Source organism: Thamnophis elegans, chromosome 4 (assembly GCF_009769535.1).
Source record: "Thamnophis elegans isolate rThaEle1 chromosome 4, rThaEle1.pri, whole genome shotgun sequence".
In the NCBI taxonomy this organism is placed as follows: Eukaryota; Metazoa; Chordata; class Lepidosauria; order Squamata; family Colubridae; genus Thamnophis; species Thamnophis elegans.
The window spans coordinates 83,940,181-83,952,845 of NC_045544.1; the positions used below are offsets into that span (position 1 = coordinate 83,940,181).

General features: G+C 37.8%; 1 protein-coding gene across 7 annotated transcripts in view; it reads left to right on the top strand.

Moving 5' to 3' along the window:
• The window catches only part of LCLAT1 (lysocardiolipin acyltransferase 1), a 71,877-nt gene extending 59,813 nt beyond the window's left edge, over positions 1–12,064 (top strand). For 6 of the 7 annotated variants that reach the window (XM_032215522.1, XM_032215520.1, XM_032215521.1 and 3 more), the window contains one exon: positions 10,121–12,064. In XM_032215522.1, the coding sequence (XP_032071413.1) occupies positions 10,121–10,620 (500 nt within the window). In that variant the 3' untranslated portion in view covers positions 10,621–12,064. The remainder of the gene's footprint in view (positions 1–10,120) is intronic. The other variant, XM_032215526.1, reaches the window with a different exon arrangement.
• Positions 12,065–12,665: the final 601 nt, after the last annotated feature.

Consider the following 12,665-nt stretch of genomic DNA (forward strand, 5'->3'; position numbering starts at 1 on the left):
TCAAATAACAATTTATACAAAAATCAGCTTACATTCTGGATCAAGATAATCTAATTGATCTTTCACTACCCTTCCATCTACCCCACGCACCCGACTCCATTCATCCCAAACCACAATCCAAGAAAACGATGATCTCCGCTCTCCTCGCCCCAAAGAATAGATCATGCGCAGTTTAAATTAAGATTCAAACAAGTCTTATATAAGTCCCATATAATATATGTCCAAATTCAGCACCGCTTCTTTCAGTCTCAATATCTCTTCATCGGTATACAGCTTTGTCATTTTATACCAGACAGGAGTCCTGAAATTTTATTCAAATTAAAAATTTAAGAAGTATTTTAAAGGCATAGCTGGATCTTTATTCTTTACTCTTCTGCCCTTCCGGAAAGGGAAAGCAACACCCGCCGCCTTGTAGCCACGTGTCCCGCTGCTTATCTTCTCCTTCTCCTTGTCTTTCTCCAAGTCCGGATGAATCAGGAAGTCCCGCCTTCAGGGTTTTGTAGTAAAAATCTCGGGCTTCGCAAACAGAATTGAGACGATATTTTTGGTTCTCAAATGTGACTGTGATACCAGATGGCACTTCCCATTTATATTGTATCTGGGAATCTCTGAGTTTTTCAGTTAAGAAAGTGTAGTCCCTCCTTGCTCTTAATATTTGAGATGGTATTTCTTTAAAAACAATCAAGTCCTGTCCATCGATTCGCAGCCTGTTATTGTAAAACTTCTGTATTATCGCATTTCTGGATTCTCTTGTGGTGAAATATATAATTATATCCCTCGGAAGCTGTCGTTGTTTTGCTACACACGAGTTCTGGCGATAAATTTTTTGAATCTGCCAATCAAAGTTAAATCCCGGACTTCCCACCGAACGTCTGAAAGCTTCAAAAAAGGTCTGTTTCAAATTCTCCTGTTCCTTCTCACGCAATCCTCTGACTCTTATTGCAAACGCAGTCTTATTGTAATTTATCATAACGAGTTGTTTTTGAGCATTTTCAACTTCCTGTTGTAACGTTTGAATTTTAGATGTCAAATTAGAATTAGTTTTTTCCAAAAGTTCCAATTTGTCCTCCATTTCAGAAACATAGCCTGTCATAACAGTCATAACTCTGATCGTATCTTCCCTTGTTTGAGCAATCTTGGCGTCCAGTTTATCATATAAGTCCGATAAAAGTTGTTTAATTTCCTGTCTGAACTCTTTAAGGGTTTCAAAAAGAAATTCTTGCGTTAAGAGATCTCCAGTGGAGGGCGTGGGAGGCAAGGGCAGCGATTTTGTAACAATTTCTTGAGATGTATTATTAAGGAAACGCTTAGACTGCTTCGATTTGGGAGCCATTATAAAAAACGCACAAACAAACAAAGTCTCTGCTCCCCTCGGTTTTAAATGGGATACTATTTATAGATTTTTAACAGTTAATAAGGAGAAGTCTTCAGGAGAATAGAGCTGATTGAGTGTGTCATATATCAAACGCAGAAGCTATAAAATCGCCATCTTGTAACGCAGCTGGGTAAGAAAGCCTTTTACAAAATTGAAGCTGGTATTTTGAATAGTAATAAGAAAAAAAAATTTACAACTTCAAGTTAATATTTGGTTTTGAAGCCATTTCAAAATTTATCTGCCTGCAGTTAATAAAACTCTATTGCCTGAATATGCAGCTTTAAGTGGAGAGGCTGAATTCCCCTTTTATTTTGAAGTTAAGGCTTGGCAAAACTTTCAGTGAGTAAACATTGTAACAAGACCGTTCAGCAGATTCATCACCATTTAACTTCCAGATAAGCAAAGTTAATGAAGGAGTAACATTCTTGTAGAAATAAAGCTAATTAAAAAGCTTCTGCTGGCCTATTGTGAAACCAAAACATGTGATAAGCAATCTCTTTTGTTTTGGATTCTTGTGAATTCTTGTGAGGATTAACAAAAAGTGTTCATTATTACCGGAGAAACCAGCCTGCTCGGCGCCATTTTAAAAGCCTCTAAGTAAATAATTTTTCGGAGGAGAAAAAGAAAAGAAGCTAAAATGTTGATAAACAATTATTGTGCACGGAAATGGATTCAGCTCGTGATAAGATTAAATCAAACAAAACTTTGAGCAGAGTGGGGGAGTCTTACTTTGTCCTGCACAAGGCAGTTTGAAGTTCCCAGCACGGACAGCCGTTCTGCCTTGGGCTAGCCCCCCTTTCCTTGCAAGCACAAAAGCTGCAAAAATCGAAGAGCATTTGCCAGCAAAACAGTTTCTTCTTTCCTTCTTGCCTGAAGGATAAGAAAACCTGATAAGACGTCAGATGGAAGATCCTCTAAACAGGTACGTAGCCAGGAATTCGGAGGCAGCTGATTTTTTGCTGCCACCACCAGCAAGCTCCTCCCAGGAAGCCCCTTGTCACTTATTTCCATGGGACAACCATGGAATAAGCCTTGCTACAAATCTCAAAGTCTACCGAGCAGTAATGCTAACTACCCTGTGTATGCCAGTGAGACTTGGACTGTATACAGGAGGCACGCTAGGCAATTGAACCACTTCCACCCGACCTGCCTCTGTAGAATTCTGAGGATCCGATGGCAGGAAAAGATGACAGACACAGAAGTCCTTTCCAGAGCAAGCCTGCCATCACACCCTGCTGATGAAAGCCCACACATGCTGGGCAGGCTATGTTGCAAGGATTCCAGACCATCACATCCCTAAACAGCTGCTCTATGGTGAGCTGTCTCAAGGAAAGCAATTGCATGGGGGACAAAGGAAGCAATAGAAAGACATGATGAAAGCCTCCTTCAAGTCCTTGGATATCGACACCACCTCCTGGGGAACCCACAAGATCGACCGACATGGCACACGGTGATCCACCAAGGCTGCCAGACATCTGAGGACAGAAGAACAACCATAGGACAAGAGAAACTAGCACTCTGCAAAGCCAGAGCTGCAACATGGTGCCTGCACATCTGCCCGACATGTGGCAGAATGTTGTGTGCCTGTATAGGGCTTACCAGCCACCTGCAGACATATCATGGACAGCCCATAACTGTTAGATGTCAAGGTCCTCTTCAGACACTGGATGAACATCATCATCATCATTTCCATGCTATCTAATATTTGGCTCCCTCTAATCACCCTTTTTAATCTAAAAATGTTCTTAAATATTGTCCTCCCTTTTGTCAAAAGAAAGTGGAGACCAATGGTAGGTTACTACCTGTGCCTGCTGGGAACACCAGGTAACCTTCCTGTATGGTGCTCTGGAGGGCCCACCCGCTTGCCTACTTTCTTTACCAGATTGGGCCATTTGCGCATGCACACAGAGCACGGTGCCTGGCGACGCTCTGCTGAGCAGCTAGAGCTTTGTGGGTGGTGGGTATGCATGTGCGCACTTGCACATGGAGGGCGCCCGCCCCCGTTGCAGTGTACTTGTTGCAACGGGATCCGGAACCCACCGTCGGTGGAGACTCCTGATTATCAACATTAGGGAACTGGAATATTGTCCCATATATTATAACTATCAGTGATTAACAAACTTTTATATTGATGCAGTGATGTCATCTTGACTTAAATTATGAAAAGCAATTTTTGATAATATGTAACTACAAGATATTTTTCTGAAAAATCAGTGTTTTGGTGCGGTTTTATAGGAAGCATAATAATTCTAGTGTAAATATTTTAAATATTAAAAAACTCTCACTCATTCTCATCCTTCCCATCCACACACACACACACCCAGTAGTAATCTTCCATTTAAATATAAAACTATTACTTAATCTAGGACACTTAGGTACTTTAAACAATAGATATATTTGACATTTTAGCATTACATTTAAAAATTGGGTTATTTTTGAGACTGACCTAGAATCTGATCAATTTTACTTCACATTGAATATTGTCTAAAAAGTCATTTACTATAAATAGGTAATTCTAAATGCTGTTCTTTGTCATCTGTAAAAATACACTCACAATGTAAGCACTTGTCCTTTACACAACTCAAGTCATGAATGTGTTTTTAGTGCATAGTGCATATTTAGTGCATAAATAAATGGAATTGACAGACAGATAATGGATGGAAACTAATCAAGGAAAGAAGCAACCTGGAATTGAGAAGAAACTTCCTAACAGTGAGGATAATTAACCAGTGGAACAGCTTGCCTTCAGAAGTTGTGGGTGCTTCATCACTGGAGATTTTTAAAGAGAGGCTGGACAGTCAGTTCTCTGAAATGGTATAGGATCTCCTGCTTGAGCAGTGGGCTGGACTAGGAGACCTTGAAGGTTCCTTCCAGCTCTATTCTGATTCTGATTCTCTAGATACGCTTATATATACCTCTCTTTTTTACATCCACACACAGTAACACATATTTATGATAGGAACTTCAATTGAATAACTTTGTTTAAGCACCTTTTCAAATTACATAAATTCTTATTTATTTGTGAAATAAATGAATGAAATTATATGAAAGAATGATTATAATAGCTTTCTATGAAAGTTACAAAAGAATAAGTCTTTTGTGCTTAAAAGCCTTTCTAACAATCTTTCAATAAAGTTTTTTATAAAAGTATCTGAATTTGAAATTAAATTTAGCTACCTTATATTTAATGCCTACTTTAGTTTTACCTGCTTTGATAACAGGTTGATACCAATCTGATGGAAACAAGAAAACCTTAAGAGATCAATTAACTATTGCAGAATTGAATTCATAAGTATACAGTTGTCTTATGATGGATAATCTCTGTGTTTGCTAAGGTTTACACTTAGGAAAGTGCATAGAAATATAGATTGTGAGATCCAGTTCTAGCTAGAAGAGTAAACTATACAATAAAGCACAGTTCACATACAATACCTATTGTACGTATCACAATACGTACACATTTTGAATTTTGTAAAATACTAAGATGCTATTTAAGAATACAGCTGTGAACAAACATATCTTGTGGAACATTTGTAGCTGAGGCAATTGCTTTTCAGGCCAAATTCAGCACATAAGCTGTCAATTATCTTTAAAAAGAGTGAAAGAAGGACCTGGGTGGGACATGAGCAGAAGGCTTGACTGGCATGCGAATGGAGGCCCCGGGCAGAGCGTGAGAGAAGCGCAGACTGCACCAGAATGAAAGAAAGCCCAACTGGTACATTGGCGGCAGGCAGTGTGGCATGGCAGGGGCAGGCAGTAGGTGGTGGAGACAAAAGTGCTGAGATAGGGAGAAATAAATGGGTGGGGAAGTTCAAGAGGAGGCAGAAGAGGCAATCCCTTACTTATCAAGGCTTGGGACTGCAAGCTTGGCAAGGCTTGGCTTGTGTCCTCACCGAATAACCAGTGAGGTTTGGTTATTGACAATGAAGACTACCTGGATTTCTGTCAGTGAATGATGTGGCCATGTGACATTGCACTTATGACTGCATTGCTTAGAAATTCCACTCCCAATTCCTGCCATTACCAAGGCTGTACTTTTTAAGCAAGGAGCAATATCTGACTTAACCGAAGACTTTCAGTAAGGCATAATGCTAATTCCAATCCTTTCTCTCTTTTACGGAGTTGCATTTTTATTGCCAGATGCAACAACTTAAAAGCAATTGTACTAAACAATTATGTGTGCTACAAAGCAGTATATTACAGTTAGGAATCAATTATTTTCTAATTAGGCATTACATTATTATATTGATATATTTGGTTTCCTACAGGTCTCAGGTTAATCCTGAAACAAATTCTTTATGAATAAATATTACTCATAATTAAAGAGTGTTTATTGAAGCCGAGACTTTTCATTAAATCCTTTTCAGATTAAGGAGGCTCCCAGAGTACTGGGTTAATTGAATTTAATAAGATTTGTCCACTTGTGCATTTTGGTATGGCAGAAACTGTTTTAGTGCCAGCCAGTTAGCAGCTGTAAGCTCTTTTCTTCTTCCCCATCCTCTCATGAATTTAAATACCTGTCACTTTCAGAGTTCATACAGGTTGCATTCTAATCAGCCACTTCTTATCATAAAGGCTATCAGGCTCTGTGCCTTATGCCTTATGCCTTATGCCCTATGCCTGAATCAAAGGATTCATGAAGAAACAACAATGGTTGCATGATGGAGCTAATGTTATGTTATGCCATATGTTCTGCCAGCTGACCTTCACCAACCTCTTGCTCCAACTGCTAACCAGGCACCCTGGCTGGATTTTGTGATGAAAGCAACCTCAGAACCTCAGTGTGCCCCCAAAAAATATCCCCTTGTGCCATGCTACTGGGCTGGACTGGGCTGGGCTAAGCTTCACACTGTAAGCGGGGAGGGTGGGTGATGCAACTGCAGAGCCATAATGTTCTTTAAAAGTTCCAAATACCAACAAGGAGAGGGTGGTCAAGTATATAAATGTTTGGAATGAATGAATGAGAAAAAGAAAGAAAGAAAGAAAGAAAGAAAGAAAGAAAGAAAGAAAGAAAGAAAGAAAAGAAAGAAAGAGAAAATCCATCACTGCCATTGAGAAGCAGCACCTCCTTTCTTCTTGGTTCAAGGCCCTGAAAATGGGGAATCACTAACAATTTCTCCCTGTTGGATCTGATTAGTCAAACTAGTACTGTTTAGAATAGATTGTACTGCAGATACTCAGGTTCCAAGTCATAAAGATGTATGTTGGTTTAAACCAGCACCTTAAATTGTACCCAGAAACAAATCCACAACCAAGGTTGGCATGAAATCCATGTTACATGCTTCCATGTCCCACGCACCACCACATTTTGGATGAGCTGTAGTTTCCTAGTTGTTTTAAAGGGGCACCCAGATAATGAAGGCATACATTATTATAGCTAAGTCCTCCTGCCCAAGTAGGATTACAACTCCTGCACCAGCTTCATTATGTCTTATGTCTGCTGATCCAGCTGGAAATGACCGTCCCCTCCCTCCAAGTCATAAATCACTCTGATGGATAGGACTTTCCTTTCAAGAAGCAATTTTGGTGGCAAAAGAGAATCCTGATGTATCGATGTCTAAGACCCCATTGGTTTAGGGAATGTTTACTTCGTTCTTCAGAATTTGATTATTATATAATAGCTATGGCATTCACAGTAAACTTGAATTAAAAAACCATTAGCTATCTTATTACATCTAATTTAATTGTCACATTAATGAATATGTAAATATATCATGTAGCCTTTCAGTCTTTCACTTTAAAGCTATTCAAAGGATTGTTGATGATGCTTAAAATCTAGTTGTAAAGATCAGGAAGAAACTACAGGCATTCTGTAGCGGCTGATTTAAAGGACTGTTGAAAAATTCAAGTCTAGATCTTGATGAAACATCTGGCAATGCTATTGTATCTAGAGGTTTTATTGGAACGAAAACAACTTATCTCATTTTACACATAATTTGCATTATGATTTCTGTTGAAATTGGTTCTTCATGTTTTTTATAACAAGTAATCTAAACAGCAGATTTTCACATCTTTTTAAGTATAACAATTATCGCTGATTTGCTGGCAGCAATAGCTATTTATTTTAAAACATTTAAAGGAAGAGAATGCAATCTATATACTCTTAAAACTCTTCTTATCATGATCTTTAGCTGGATGTCAGTGTGACACAAAGTGCAACATTTTTTGAACCAAGTTATTTCAAATGGGGTAATATCAAATGTGTCCACAATCCAGGACCCATGACTCGCGAGGAAATGAAATTTGGGGAGGTTGTGGCTGCTTCAGTTTTACTAGCTGTTGCTGCTATCACATGATCTTCATTTTCACTGTTGTGTTTCCCACAAAGTCTTGCAATCTTTCATCACTTACCTGTCTGCTAGAAAGGGAAAGGTAGTGGGAAGGAAGAGCGAGGGAGAGAGAGAGAGAGAGAGAGAGATTTCTGATGCTAACATGTCCATAGTCTTTTTTTGAGCTTCAAGCTTCGCAAAATGAAATGATTTTAAGGGCTATCCAGAATGAAAGGGGAGTTGGAGTTGATGCCCCTCTGGGGACTGGGTTCCCTAATGATCAAGTCACTGCTAAGATTCCCTTCTTCAGTTTCCCACTGCTCTTAACTGAAAAGGAGAAGAGGTATTTTTGAATGACTCCTCTTGATATTTGACTAGGAGAATCATGCTTGGCAAAGTGGTTCAAGTACTAGGTCAAACATAGCTTTATAACCAGCACTTTGGGGCCTGGAAACCAATAGGTAGACAGTATAGAACCCCAGAATTGGCTTTGTTCTCCCCCCCCCCCAGCTTGTCAAAGCAAAAATTTGGCCGAAGATACACAGGTGGGCAGAAAAGATCATAGGAAAACATGTATATTTTAAATCTGAATTGTTTTATTCAGTGTAATATAATATCAGAAAAACTTGATAAGAAAAGTATGTATTTAATATTACATATCTTAACAGCAGCAAGGATTATTTTTGCATAATATTCAGAAAAAATAAAGATATACCACGATGAAGAAATAGTCAAGAAGATACTAGATTGTGCATAAATGGATAAATTGAGGTTGAAAATTAAACAGAAAGAGGATGTAGGATATTATTAAACATGGAATTTATTTTACCAATGGTTGGAAAAAAGGGCCTGAGATTAAGAATGTAATTTGTATTGTTAAGGGGATTATATACCCAGACAATTCAATGTTTACTAAGCACTAAGAAATGTATTTAATAGAAAATAAATTAAACAATTTTAAAAAGAAGACTGGGCTTTGTTTTACAATCTGGTTGCTCAGTTTGCACCAGCTATAATTTCTGACCCATCTTCAAAGTATACCCATGCTGAACACATTGAAGGAGACAAAACATGAATGATAAGGATGATAATCAGTTTTCTAAGGCTTATTGGTCCAAGTAGGCTGTAACTGATGTGCCAGCTAAGTTCTTGTACTTGATCTTCTGAATAGCAGGTTGAACTGAATCTAAAGTACCACTTGGTACAATACTTTGGCAAAGCAAAAGCCCACTATTTTCAAGCAGACATCTCCATTTATTCCTTTAAAATATTCTTGTAACTCAATATATGACTTTACTGTGGATTTATCCCATGAATATTGTGGAGGTTTATTTTGATAAAAACTGGGTCGTGTTCCAAAGGGCTGCATACAATCTCACATACAAAGTTTCTTCTGTACACTTTTTAACAATTGCTCTCCATATTTGTAAAAATAGCCCAAGATAGAATTTTGCCTCTAAAATATTCAATATCGTTTGCATATGCGACTCTTTCAACCCCAGCTGCAATAGCATGTGTTGGGGAAAAAAGTTCAGTCTTTGAATTTCACTTCAAAAGAGTTTATTCATATGGTACATTTAATTTAGTACAGCTTTTTTACTTAGAAACGTTTTCAGAACAACTCAGTAGATAACATAAATACTGTAAGTATAGCTTTAAATTATTTTATTTGTTAGCTGATGGTTTAACTTACAAGATTCATCTCAAACCATTAAAATTTAAAAACTTTAGCAAACAATAACATATTTAAAGTAGCAGAAAATTGAATTCTTGAAAATGGGCTCTCCTAATATTCCTATGTTGTCTTTAAAAAAAACCCTATTGTAATAGTATTTAATTATGTTAGTTAAATTAATCAACTTTATTAATAATTTAATTTATTTCCTTTATAAATGCAGAAATAGACACAAATAAAAATAAAATCAATAAATTAAGTATATCTAGGATAAAAAACCACAGTTCTTAAACAACAAATTAAACCTTTACCATGGTTAAAGATGGCTGTGCCACGTTGGCCGTAGCAAGATGGCCATTACAAGTTGGCTGCGGTAAGTTGTCCTAGACCTGCTGGCGGAATGAAGTTGTGCAATTTAGGTGATTATTCTCCTGTGTGCCTAGCATTATCTGTCATACCTTACTTGATAGTTTTCTGGAAATATTTGAATCTGCCAGTCCTACATTGAAGAATCTAATTAACTTTTCTGATTTAGCACATCTTTAAGCCACTAGATCAGATTTCTGTTACACACTAGGCAGCCTTCAGCAACATTTCTCTGTCTATCTGGACCTTACAGATACTGTATATGAAAGCTGGCTGGATAACTTTGGGCTTGTCACTGTCATCTCAAGCCATTTCATAGTGTGGTAGTGGTGGGGAAAATAGGAGGCAAGAAAGTTAGGTATGTTTGTCAGAGAGAGAAAGGGGAGGAGAGGATGGTATTATAATGTTAATAATTATAATTATATTTCTTCTTAGGTAATAACCTTGATGCTGTTCATGACATAACAGTGGCATATCCTCAAAACATTCCACAAACTGAGAAACATCTTCTGTGTGGAAATTTTCCCAAGGAAATTCATTTTCACATCTGTAGATACTCTGTAGAATCCCTGCCAACCTCTCCGGAAGACTTGCAACTCTGGTGTCAGAAGCGCTGGGAAGAAAAAGAAGAACGGCTGCGCCAGTTCTATGAAGGCAAAAAATACTTTGATGTGTCAGGGAGAAGCAAAATCCCACCCTGTAAATCTGAGCTCAGAGTCTTGGTTGTTAAGTGCATTTCCCTCTTGTATTGGACATTTTTCACACTCTTTTCGATTGCACTGTTATACATGTACAACTTTGTACGATGGTATTTTGTGGTTGTAGTTGTCATTTTCTCTGTGCAAGAAAAGCTGTTTGGTGGACTTGAATTAATAGAACTTGCATGTCATCAATTTTTTAATAGACGCAGGTTACCCAATGTAAACAGATATTAAATTTAACTGGTGTATGTACTGTTTGGATGGGTGTTGTTTGTGAGCACTTTTCAGATGTGCCATAAATTTTTCATAGTGGAAGGAGGTTTTGCATGAGAATTAATTTTTCTTAATGCTGTTTTGGTTAATGCACTGTACTCTTCTTGTAAAGGACAAAAGTTCATATTGAATTTTTAATTTTTGAATGTATCAATGTTCCTCTCGTAGCTAGCCTCTGCAACCACGCTGGAAAAGCATTTGCTGACCAATCAAAGTTTATATCCATTGAATTGTTTAAATACATAGCTCTAAATTGCTGGGCAAACTAGGGAGCTAAAAGTTATGGACTGTGATTCTTACAGTGCCTTGCTATAAATAATGTATGAGATTTGAAAGTCCCAAGTTATTACACAATTAATAGTTGACTATCTTCATTTCTCTACCATTATATATAGAGTTAAATAGCTGATGCAATTATTGTCATCAAAATCAATAAATATTTTGATCTATTGAAAGAAAAAACAAAACGGATAAATGAAGATAGTCAGTTTTGAACTATTAAAACTTATTATATTTGGGGGTGGGGGGAATCCAAAAGTCAATAAGGCTTACCTCTAAGTAAAGGTGCTAGTAAAGGTAACTGAGCTGGACCCCACTGTCCTTTTGCAAGTCCTAAATCATCTTCAGGATTCCATTCCTGTGAATTGTTTGTCATATGGTGAAATCGTAGTCCATCTCCAATTCAGGTTTAAGCTACCCTGCAAACCTAACCGCTAAATGCTTAGACAAAGCAACGTGAAACTGGATGAAGTATAGAAATTCATTTTCCCTTTGTATGAAAATAGAAATAATGTTTAAAATTTCCCCATTGGATTATTACTCTAAGAAACATTAAGGTTTTTCTATTAACGTTTGTCTTCTTTCTCAAAATCTGAATTAGGAGAATACTTTTAGCATGAAAACTGAAGAACGTTTGTGAAATCAGTCCATGCTTGACCATAAGCAGCCCCCCTCCCCCCCCCCAGCTTCTACTCCATGTAATGAATTAGATTTTTTTTTTTTTTTCAAATTTCCTAATTGGACCCTCTTTTCTTTTTATGGCTGAACATCTTCCCTCCTTTTTTTTTAATGGAATTACGGTGAAATCTTGAACTGGCTGCACTTCACTCATCTTTTACACTTAACACAGCAGGCCAAGAGATTTCTCTGAATTTTAATAATACCAGAGCGATAAGCTATATGTTCAACATATTAAATGTCATAGCTATTTCCACATCTTTTTCAATCCCCATCGCCCCTATAGTAAGTTTTCACACAACCATTTTATAAATAAATTGTATTAAGAGCTGCTGGCATATGAAAGGTCTGTAAACTGGTCTTAGATTACCAATGTTATCAAAATGTCAATGTTTTAGCCATAAAATATATTTACTCTAGAGCAACAATAAAGAATTTAAAACGCAAATTGGTACTATTTAAGTTATATGACTTTATACCTTAACCTGGGTAGCTAGCAAAACACATTGCAACATAACACAATATAAAAGTTATAAGCCAATACAGTCTTTAAAAGTGAATTCCAACCAAGATTCCTCACGAAACTGTATCCTGACTCAGAATAGACACACATACTGGGGTCCATGAAGATCCTAATTCCCCTGTCTGAGAAGGAAGCATAGTCTCTAAAGCTTTCCAGAAGACTGACTGGATTGTCCAAATCTCATGACATTACAGAATTTTCTATTCTTAGATCCTCTAGCACAGGGATGTCAAACTCTATTTCATTGAGGGCTGCAACGGGGTTGTGCTTGACTTGGGGAGGAGACATTGTCAGGGGGTGTGGCCAGCTCATTCGTTTTAGGGGCACCAGTGGTGGCCTGAGCACGCTGCCAGCGAAAACATGCTCCCGAGCTCTGTTTTCAGCCCTGACAGCCTCCTGCAAACCCTCTACTAGCGAAAACAAGAGTTCGGGAAGCCCTCTTGACCTCTGTTTTTGACTGTGACAGCCTCCTGCAACCCTCTGCCAGTGAAAATGGAACTCAGGAGAGCCGCCCGTGGCCCGCCCA